General features: G+C 36.6%; 1 protein-coding gene across 1 annotated transcript in view; it reads right to left on the reverse strand.

The window, feature by feature from the left end:
- Positions 1-12,070, reverse strand: part of dpp6a (dipeptidyl-peptidase 6a) — a 293,120-nt gene that overhangs the window by 82,299 nt on the left and 198,751 nt on the right. The window contains exons 4-6 of the mRNA XM_067377789.1: positions 11,605-11,699; positions 8,260-8,334; positions 305-357 (exon numbers count right to left, since the gene is read on the reverse strand). Coding sequence (XP_067233890.1) covers positions 305-357; positions 8,260-8,334; positions 11,605-11,699 — 223 coding nt within the window. The remainder of the gene's footprint in view (positions 1-304; positions 358-8,259; positions 8,335-11,604; positions 11,700-12,070) is intronic.

A 12,070-nucleotide genomic window follows, 5' to 3' on the forward strand; every position in this document is an offset into this window, starting at 1 on the left:
TGTCAGCATCTGTTCCATTTGACAGAGCTCATAAATATAGATGCTTTATTCTACTGCCGATTATAAAGGCGCTGTGCGCTGCAGGCCCAAAAATTACAGGTGACACGAGCTGTATGTCTCTGTGCTAATCACAGGACAGATGTGTTGGTATGGGGTGGCAGTATGAAAAGATTGAGTCATCTGAATGGCTTCAACAAGTGACGTGAACAGCGAAATGCTGCGTCGATGTTTTCCTCGGTTGTATAATCAATGACAAATGGACTCTGTAAACTAATGCGACTGTTATATGAGCTCAGCAACTTACGGAGTTTCCAGGCTGCAAATGATGTAGTCCGCAGTGAAGGAGTGCTCGTAAACCTGAGAGTTTGAACAACACAAAGACAAACAGAGAGAAATTAAATTGTTAAAGAACAGCAGGTACTTGCACTAAAAGCACCAACAAAGCTCTAGCAGCAATAACGTTTGAGAGGCTACGCATTACAGTGTTTTTAACACAGTTAAAAGGTGATTTTAGCCGAAACGTTAAGAGGACATTTTTGCCATAGTAAAATCACAGTAACACACCACACTGAAAGCCTTTTGGCATTTTAAAAATAAAAGCAACAGCTATGATAAATTTAAAAGACAAAAATGTTTGATAAATAATACAATTAGTGGAAGTACAGTACAAAAATAGAATTTACATTTATAGTAGACAATATGAATATTGTTTTCTGGTCAAAACTCACTGGCACAAATCACTGGATCTACCAATAATAAAAAAAAAATGCTGCAAAAATACAATACTGACTTACTTCGTCTCTATTGCAATTTATTTATTTATTCATTTTTGAGTTTCTGAAATCAAAAATGTCAGGTTGCATCTGTCCTGATATTATAATGAAGAAAAAAGGCTTTATTAAAATAATGAAATTCTTCAAAACCTTATTAAGTGCTTTATTATTGTTTATTAATACTATTATATTATTATATATTACATAATTATATTATATATAATAATAATCCGATATCATAAATTATTAATATAACAAAAAAAAAAAAAAAATATATATATATATATATATATATATATATATATTGTCCAGCCATGACTTCCTGTTCCCAGGAGTATAAACATGAGGAAACACAAAGGCCAAATTCCCGTAATCATTTAGCACGGTAAGGAGGAAAGAATTGCAGAGATTAGTTGAGTCTTGAGTCTCAGGAAGCCTAAAAAAATTATCAAACAGCACCTACATCCCCACAAGTTGTTTCAAGAAAAATCCTCTGCTCTCATCCAGAAACAATCTCCAGCATATTCAGTTGTCAGCCACGACTGGAACTTCAAACGGGACCGGCTTCTATGGTCAGATGAAACTAAAAAAAGAGCTTTTTGGCAGCAAACCCACCAGATGGGTTTGGTGCACACATGGATAAAATGTACCCCATGCCCATGGTTAAATATACTGCTGGATCTTTAATGTTGTGGGCCTATTGAGTGGAGTGAACTGAAGAGAAGAAGCACCAACATGGAGCTGGGAATCTGAAGGATCTGGAGAGATTCTGCATGAAGGAATGGTCTCTGATCTCTTGTCAGACTAATCAGGCATTATAGGTGAAGACTCAGAGCTGTTATCTTGGCAAAAGGAGGTTGCAAAAAGTTTTGAATAAAAGGGAGCCAATAATTGTGGCCAACGTGTTTTGGAGAAAAACATTTATTTCATAATGTGAGTTTCCCCCCCACTTTCAATTATTTTCCTTCACTGAAAGCTTAGAGTTTTGCTAACTTTATGAATTAAAGATCAAAAGGATAAACAATGCAGATTTGTATATATTTTTCCAACCAACAAATGCAAAGGTTAGATGTTTAAATTATTTTTAAGCTTTAAACCAAACTAAAACCAAAACCAACCAACCAACCAACCAACCAAATAAATAAATAAATGAATGAATGAATAAATAAATAAATAAATAAATATCATTAGTAAACAACTCTTCCACAAAATGTAGAAGATGCTTCCTGAACTTAAGTGTGCAACAAGGAATCATCTCTGTTTGGAGCAGGGTTAAGGAGAAATAGTTCATTTGACATTCTTTGACATTTTTGACCACTAAATACCTAAATCCACAAAACAATACATTATCCTCTCTGTAGGATGCATCTTGGTACATTAATATAGAATTCAACTGATGTGTGATCACAGGTTCTTCAAAGGTGGCTCATCCAATCAGATTTCAGAGGCAGAACCATCTAATTTAATAAAATGGTAATCCATCGTTGTTAAAGAAGGCAGGAGCGCTGTCGTTTCACTCTGAGGACAGTGTCGACAGCTGTCCGTGAGCCAGAGGGCTGACCGCAGCATATGCTCACAGCTGACATGAGCTTGACACGTGTGCTGTAGCAGAGCTGTTAATACTGTCAAAGATTAACATTCAACACCTGTACACACCACCACCCTCTGTCTTACAGATGCAGAGAGATGGAGAGCTGCTTTGTGAAGGGCAAGCAGCACCATGACAGAGTTTGAGAATGAGGGGCGTTATGAATGTGTATGTGTGTGTGTGTGTGTGTGTGTGTGTGTGTGTGTACGTGTGCGTAGGCAATGACAGCTGGGGGACGAGGTTGTCATCCATCAAGGTGATGTTGAGACAGGCACTGAATAACAAACTGGAGGCAGCGCTCACACTCTTTCCTTTAGCTCACTCTTTCTTGTTGTGTGTGTGAAGTGCTCTAGTGTCACTGTCCCAGCGATGATAACACCTTCTTCTCCGTCTCTTCAGCTATGTATGATAGCTGCCCTGATCATACTAACTCATCACTTGCTGCTCAGACCTTCAGTGTTTCTGCTTTCAACATTTGTTTTCACACTTAAGCTCTAGGTGCAGAACCGAGTCTGCATAAAAACACTCTGGTTTGTTGTGGAAGATGTTTCCTGAATTTAGGTGTGCAGCAAGGAATCTTAAGACACAGATATACTTCAAGAACAAACTGTGGGATGCCATTTTGAACAAAATCAGGCCAAAACGAAGTTTGCTCTGGCTGAAAAAACACTTTCAAACTATCATTGGTCCTTGGTGATGATGTTATAGGTAGGTGTGGCTCTGAGACTCCGCCTTCTTTGAGGTGGAAATCTTCTCTGGTTAATTTCTTCTGTTCAGTCTGTCAAGGTCAGACGTCCACCAGTAAAAACATGAACACACCGGAGAGCCGTTTTATAGTAGAAATTGAAGTTGTAATTCGAATTGAAATAGACACTTGCAGGGTTTCTGTTACAGATTTGCGCAAAACATTTGTGGTATTTTCTAAACGTCAATAAAAAAACTATTGCGAAATGACAGTATTTCCATTAACCAATGTTGTGCTACTAAAACTTTTTTTTTCCCTCTTGCGATAAGTCATTCCAAAAATCAGGGCAATGGATGTTAGTAGGTTTAAGTATTGCAGCCACTGCATTAGACATTATTTTTGTGTGTTATCCAAGCATTAATGGAAAAGAAAGCCCCTTATACTTGGGAGCGGCTACATCTGAGGTGTTTCTGGGTGTTTCTCCATCCTATCTGCTTCAAGGTCTTGATAAATTGTGGCATTTCTTTGATGTTAAGAATCCAGTATTCCCGTAATTCTTTTGTCTTTTATGAGTTTAATAAAGAACTCTATCTTATCTTCTGTCCAAACATACCACCCCAGACAGAAACAGAATGTGGCCCAGATCCGCACCACATCTGGTACATGTGGATTACATGCGGACCAGATGTGGACCAGATCTGGGCCGACACTATGTTGCTGTCAGGGACGCCATCTTTAAAGAATGATCGACTTTTATGTACGTCAGGTGATCTGTAAATGCGAAAAAACTGTTTCCATTGCAGATTTGCAAAATATTCCTTTTTTTGAGTTGTCTGAAACCATCTCATGTGACTGTAAAAACTTTATTTGCGATATATAGGAGTTTTTGCGAAATTGACGTGTTTCCAATGGGCATATTTTCAATTCGCAATTTCAGTTGAAGGGTAATGGAAACACAGCTACTGTAACACAGTTTTTTCCCCATGTTTAATACTGTAAAGCTGCTTGCTTATAAATAATCTATTGTATAACGTGCTATATAAATAAACATGACATGACTTTACTAGAGTGCCGAGAGCTGATATATTCACATCACTATGATCAGATGCTTTCTTAACTACTGTTTTTTCACTGCTGTCATTTATGTTGTGTGTTAATTTTGTTATTAAAAGGAAACCACGTAGCACATATTTACATATTCATCTAAATGTCACTCTCAGCAGTGTGGGTATATCGTAAACGTATATTGCTAGTCACGTTACGTATTTTGAACTTTACCCCTAAGGGGAGAACGATAGAGAACTTTGTCGTGAGTATATCAGGGCCTTTAGCTTGAATATTGTGGTTTGGAGAAGGGTTACTGTCAAACAAACTAAAACAAACTATTAATTTAAAATATTTTATTTAATTAATAATAAAAAAGGGTTACACAAAATAAATGGCAGGAATGATCAAAAATGAAAAGACATTCAGTAACATCTTTGACCTGGATAATGTACAGTATGTGTGTGGAAAATTAATGTGGTGAGACTTCAGAAAATTCCAGACGGGCAAACACAAAAACAAAACAAAATCATCAAAGTCTATGGAAGCACACAGCAGAACAATTTTAAAGGAAAGTGTAAATTCAGTTAAAGTGCACATGGTTACTATGAAAACTACAAAAATGATATTTTCCTCATTAATGTACACACAGCACCCCATATTGACAGAAAAACACTGAATTGTTGACATTTTTGCAGATTTATTAAAAAAGAAAAACTGAAATATCACATGGTCCTAAGTATTCAGACCCTTTGCTGTGACACTCATATTTAACTCAGGTGCTGTCCATTTCTTCTGATCATCCTTGAAATGGTTCTACACCTTCATTTGAGTCCAGCTGTGTTTGATTATACTGATTGGACTTGATTAGGAAAGCCACACACCTGTCTATATAAGACCTTACAGCTCACAATGCATGTCAGAGCAAATGAGAATCATGAGGTCAAATGAACTGCCTGAAGAGCTCAGAGACAGAATTGTGGCAAGGCACAGATCTGGCCAAGGTTACAAAAATAATTCTGCTGCACTTAAGGTTCCTAGGAGCACAGTGGCCTCCATAATCCTTAAATGGAAGACGTTTTGGATGACCAGAACCCTTCCTAGAGCTGGCGTCCGGCCAAACTGAACTATCGGTGGAGAAGAGCCTTGGTGAGAGAGGTAAAGGAGAACACAAAGATCACTGTGGCTGAGCTCCAGAGATACAGTTGGGAGATGGGAGAAAGTTGTAGAAAGTCAACCATCACTGCAGCCCTCCACCAGTCAGAGTGGCCCGTGTCAAAATGTCAACAATTCTGTGTTTTTCTGTCAATATGGGGTGCTGTGTGTACTAGTGTTGCACGATATACCGGTACTAGAAAGGTATCGCGATACCCTGCTTTTAGAAACGGTACGGTTCTTCATTTTATTAGTACCGGTACTTTGAGTGCCAGCTGTATTTCCTAATGTGCGACAGCAGGGAGCAGTGTGTGTGCAGCGCGCTGCTTCTGAGGCACATTGAGTGCGTGTTTATTCCTGTCAACTGCGCAACGGCAGATGCACAAAGCAAAATATGGCATTATTTTGCTTACATTGCCGACAGTCAGGGCAAGCCCACGGACACCACAAAGCCCGTCTGCAAAATACGTTACAAAATAACGCAAGCGAAGGGAGCATCCAACTTGCCAAACATCCCGATTTGTACAGAGAATTTAAAGAGCGACAGGTTAGTGAATGTGATACCAGCGTTATGTTTGTGCTCTCAAAAATTAAATGAGTGTTATTTATATTACTCATGCAAGCAGACATCCGCAAAGAGGTGTATTATTGAGTCTAATAAGTGATATCTGGTTGCTAAAATAAAATTAATTTTAAAAAACAAATATGTGAAGGGACTATACAATTATATTAAACCAATTTATGCTTTAATAACATTGCTCTAATTATTTACAGTAATCAATATTCTCACTGTCAAAACACTTACATGCAGGGCTTGATGACAGCCACTCCCACTAGCCACTTTGGCGAGTTGAATATAATTTAAGTTTACAGCCTAATGGTCGTCGAAGATCGTCGTAGCACAAAATTACAATCCAATCACACAATTCGTTATTTACATGCAGTTAGTGAAGGAGGGATAGGCGGAATTGCGCTGAATGACACACAACAGAAGCGCTCTCTCTCTCTCTCTCGCTCTCTCTCTCTCTCTCTGTCTGTCGCGCGCGCGATCAGTTTTCCACGCGTCTGAATAGTCAAATACACGTGCACACAGATGTCTAAATGTCCATCATGTGGAGTATCTCGCGTGAATACAGTCGGTTATGGCTTAAGTGGACGTAAACAGGTGGGTAATAACTGGATATTTGTCAGTTACGTCCATGCATTCAGCAGCCCAATTAAATAGGCCTGTCCATCATTAATGTTAATCAAACAACAAAACCTGTTAAATATGTTAAATAAACTTAGTGTATCTGAAAAAAGATTATTTTTAATTTACTACTGTTTTTGTAATTTGCTTCTTTGTTCTTTTATATAGCATAACACAAATAACTTGTTCTCATACTAGCTCATGCTCATACATTGTCCACCTCTTGCCCACCTGTACATACCAGCTGATATAAAATGTAATCTTGATTTGGGTGGTCAGTCTGCATTTAAAAGTTTGAAAGTGTTTTAAATCTTCTAAATCAAGTAAAATGACTCAAAGTAATTTAAGCATAAGAAAGTCAGCTTTAATCATATAAAATGTAATTTACCAACATCAAAATTGTGGCCAATAAAAATGCTAGCCACAGTTCTGTCATATGTTATTTATTTACTTTTCCTACTGTTTTAGGTTTTTGCCATAGTATCGTTTAAGTATCGGTATCGTGATACTGAAGTTGGGTATCGTATCGAAGTCAAAATTTTGGTATCGTGACAACACTAGTGTGTACATTAATGAGGGAAAAAAATGAACTTAAATGATTTTAGCAAATGGCTGCAATATAACAAAGAGTGAAAAATTTAAGGGGGTCTTATTACATTGTAACAATTATAAAATGAATAAAAAGGATACATTAAAGCCGCTAATTGTCTTCAGATTTACACTGTCCGCCATTATGGTTTTGAATTGCTTGAAATATGATTGAAATCACTCAAAAAGGAAAATACATTAAGAACAGCACAAGTCTGGCATACAGTATAATGAGAAAAACATTATAATTGTGTGCTTGGGACATGGCTTTTAATGGTGAATCTTTTGTTTTTATAATCAGGCTCTCAAAAATTATATAAAAATGTTAATATTAGTATTACAATTGAATATAATTAAATATAACTTGTTTTATTTTAAAATATTAAAATTAGATGTACAGTTTTAAAGATGCAAAACTATAAAAGAAAATTTGACCAAATTTATGAAAGTAAACTGCTATGAAAAGTGATAATAATAATAATAATAATAATAATAATAAAGTTTTTTTTTTTAGAAAATACAAATAAAATGTATAGTTAGTTTTAAAGATGAAAAACTATAAACACTATAAAGGACAATTTGACCAAATTTATGAAAGTGAAATGACTGATAACACATCATCTCTGTATAATAGTATAATGCATTCCTGAAAACAATTTGTCCTTTCATCTATGACTTTTCCATCTAATTGGTTAAAGATCATTTATGCTTAATAAAAGAGTAATTGTAAAATGATGAAATCCTTTGGAACTGAACATAACTAAAATTTCCTTTATGAATTTCTGGAAATGACACTTTCTATTACTTTGGGAACTCAAGATTTTTGGTTCGTCTCCTTTTGAATTGTTACCTAGCTGTCAACATCTGTGGCTAATTCCCATAATCATGCAAACACCCCTGTGGTTCAGAGCCACACTGTATAGTATAATGTGAAAAGAGAGGGGAATGATGGTGGAATAGAAGTTCAGTTCAGACCAACAAATCAAACCAAGTGTGAAAACAGACTCTGTCCTTCTCTCTCTGGCATTAGGTGTGTGTGTGTGTGTGTGTGTGTGTGTGTGTGTGTGTGTGTGTGTGTGTGTGTGTGTGTGTGTGTGTGTGTGTTCGGTTTCTATCACTCCAGCAGGGTGTATTTGGTTCTGGTGAGGCGGTGGAGTGTGGCGGCCCTTTCACATGGTGACATGATTACTTTCATCTCAACACACACATACAACACCCAAATAAACACAGGCCTCACCGGCTGCACGTTGTATGCCAGCAGAACGAGTTTCATATCTGGGGACACCTCATATTTGCTGGCTTTGTACATTTCCTGGAAAGAGAACAGAGAAAAGGTACATGAGACTTTTAGCAAGCGCAGTTTCATTTCCATATTCCTTAAATGACTGTGATAGATCGCATCGCGCAGACATAGGGAGAGCGTGGCATTAATCAGAGCTGCCACTCTTTGATTCTGAACAAACATCATGTTCTTTGTCCTTGCCTCCACTGTTTTGCTTCCTGCCAGCCCCACTTTAACGATCTGAGGCTGTTAATGAGCTACACAGAACATTGGTCTAATGATGGACGCTTTCAGCTCTATTAAAAACAACAGAAGTGTCAGCACATTGATCTGTTGTATGACACGGTGGAGTAATTTATACTGCGGAGCATGTAGCGAGCTGATGCATGACTCTGCATGCATTTGCTGAAGACACAATGAGTCATTCACAATGCATTTATCTTTCATAATGAGACATATTCATGAGGAAATAATATAGGTGGGAGTTGATTGAATCTGTAGTATATGATTGGAATATATTTTTTGTTTGTTTATTTGATGCACTTTCAGATCCCTATGAAAAAGAAAAAAAATCAGTTACTGGAACCATTGTAATTCTGTTATTCACAGTCAGTCAAGGTTACAGAAATGTACTGGACGAGCAAATGTGTTCCATAATAGGGGCGACTGACTTAATATGAAATAAAACCCTTTGTGGAAAAGACGTAGGCCTGCACTTCAGCTTACTTTTGAAAAGAGTATGTATTACAATAATAATATATTGTAAAATAATATACTTAGGTGTGAACTGAATGTAATATTTTTGAACCTGTAATTGTATGATTAAAAGAAAATGTGTGATAGTTTAAATTTATATTAAATGCAATTAGCTGAACTTTAGAGTGTTTTTGACCCACTTAAGTAGGACTTAAAGGGATAGTTCACCCAAAAATTAAAATTCTATCATCATTTTCTCGTCCTTAAGTTGTTCCAAACATGTATAAATTTCTTTGTTCTGCTGAACACGAAGGAAGATATTTGGAAGAATGTTTGTAACTAAGCAGATCTCGACTACCATTGACTACCATAGTAGGAAAAAAAAAAGTATCTTAGTTTATTGGGGGGGCGAGATCTGCTTGGTTACAAACATTCTTCCAAATATCTTCCTTTGTCTTCCTATTGTCTTTGAAATATGGTTAAAGGGGTCATCATGACATGAGGAATCAAATTTGATCATATAAGAGGTCTGTACCATTAAAACACCATGCAAGTTTCATAGCTTAAAACGTCGACCTCATTCTAAACTAATTTATTTAAGGACTACAACAGAAGGCTGATAAGCTTCTTCCTGGGTTGGTGACATCACAAACCCCAAAATTTACACAAACCCTGCCCCCGAGAACACGCAACAAAGGGGGTGAGGCCATGTTGGGATGCTTTAGAGAAAAGGAAGAGTTGTTGTAGTAGAGTGTTGCTACCATGCCGTCATTTTACGCTGTTAGATTAACATGATGGCACATGCTAGTCCATGAGTTGAATCAACTCCACAGCAACTACATATATTTATCCACTAACATTCAGAAACGTCCAGTTTCATTCTAAAAGTTGTAACTTCTTCCTGAGTCTCTCCATCAGGGTCGACTCCGGTTTGAACAACGCAAGACTGAACACTGTTACTGACAATCCTCATTTTTGATGCGTGAGATTCTCCAGCTTTGTTGTTGTTGAGCAGCCGAAGTACGAGCTGTTAAAGCTCCGCCCTCTTTTGGAAAGGGGGTTGGGAGAAACAACTCATTTGCATTTAAAAGGACACAGAAAAACATGTTTTTGCTCACACCCAAATAGGGGCAAATTTGACAAGCTATAATAAATGATCTGTGGGGTATTTTGAGCTGAAACTTCACAGACACATTCTGCGGACACCAGAGACTTGAGACCAGAGATCTTGTGAAAAGGGGTACAATAGGTCCCCTTTAAGTGCAATGTAAGTGAATTTAAAAGTTATTCAAAGTGACTGGAAAAGAAAAGAGATATTTGGAGAGGCGAATCTGTTACATCAGAGGAAACAGCCTACGGAAAGCTACAAAGTGCATTGGATACAGCCGAGAAGAGCAAAAAACAAAAAAAAAACCTGCACCTTAAGGAACATATTAAAATATTGAAGAAATTCCATATTATGACCCCTGTGCAATGTAGTGCACTCTTGAATGTACTGAAAATTTAATTTATTTTTAATTTTAATTTATGGTATCTAGATTCTAGTATATAATATATGTATAATGATACTAATATAATATACAAATATACAATATATATATGGTAAACTAATAATATATATATATATATATATATATATATATATATATATATATATATATATATATATATATATATATATATATATATATATATATAAATAATTACACATTTGTTTTTGATGTTTTTTAATGTAATGCAATCACTTTCTGACATTTTTAAGTGTGACTTTTTGGAGTCACCTTAAGTGGTAAATCATGAACAATAAGAGCAGTAACATTTATTAAGCAGTTAAACACAGTTTTGATTTTAACCTTCCTGGGTCTGAGGATTTTTGGGCCCTGGAGAAGTTTTGGCATGCCCTGACATTTGTGCTTTTTTCAGTTGTTCATAAACAAAAGTGTCACTTCAATTTATTCAGCACAAAATAGGCTACAACAATATGTGAGGAACATGTATGTACATGTTTGTGTTTTTGAAGGAATAACATTTATGCGTGGTTATTGAAAAAACAAAAAACTTAAGTCACTGAAATAAGGCCAAAAAAGTATATTAAATCTGTGTTCACAAGACTTCTGGGTATTGGAGATTGTAGACTAGAGTTTTTGCTTCAATATTATGTATAAATTATCCTGCCTACTTGTTCATATAAAACAATATATTGATTTAGTTTTTGTAAGACACTTTTTGTCAAGAAACACAGTATGGAGGCGCAGTGGAGGCATGAATCATCATGTATAATGCTGTAATTCACACCTGAGAAGACAAAAGAATCGCATAATGACCTGCATAATAATGAGGCCTTTCAGTCAGGTAGGCTGTGAAAAAACCCTCTGTGATCATGTCTCAAGCTCATCATGGTGTATATCAAACATACAGAAAAAACAGCAATACTGTGAGATATTATTACAATTTAAAATAATGGTATTCTATTATATAATTTAAAATAAAATGTATTTCTGTGATGCATAGTGTCTGAACAGTTATGTTACAATTATGTCTTTAAAGGGTTTTACAATTTTAGGTTGAAGAAAGAGGTGGAGTACAAGGTGGATAGACACTTACAAACTTCCTGTTTGTCACCAAGATTGTGCTTTCGTTGGTCTCCATGTTAAAGCGGACCACATCACCTTCACGGGTACGATACAGAAGCTCATTGCCTAAAGGGAGAGGATAAGAGGATGAGAGTTAGTGGGATAGAAAGTCAAGGATAAATTAGTTAGTCGTGAGCCCTGACAGCTCTAATCAGGTTGCTTTAGACTGTCTCTCACTTGCGCTCTGTCAATAATCTAGTCATGAATGTGCCCCTCAATGCTCTCTGGCTGTACCAGGGGGGCTGATAGTTGAAAAGGAATGATAAAACTTTTCATTTTTGGTTTTCCACATGTGACGATGACTTTGGCAAGGACATCAGCCAAAAGCTCTTTGAGAGGTCTGGAATGTAGCACACAGCCCTCAGTGAGAAGAACGCAAAGTGAGCAAACAGCCCCATAGCCAGTTTTAATTGCGGATTAGGGGAATGGTACGCAAA

The sequence above is a fragment of the Chanodichthys erythropterus genome, chromosome 23, assembly GCF_024489055.1.
Source record: "Chanodichthys erythropterus isolate Z2021 chromosome 23, ASM2448905v1, whole genome shotgun sequence".
NCBI classification, from domain to species: Eukaryota; Metazoa; Chordata; class Actinopteri; order Cypriniformes; family Xenocyprididae; genus Chanodichthys; species Chanodichthys erythropterus.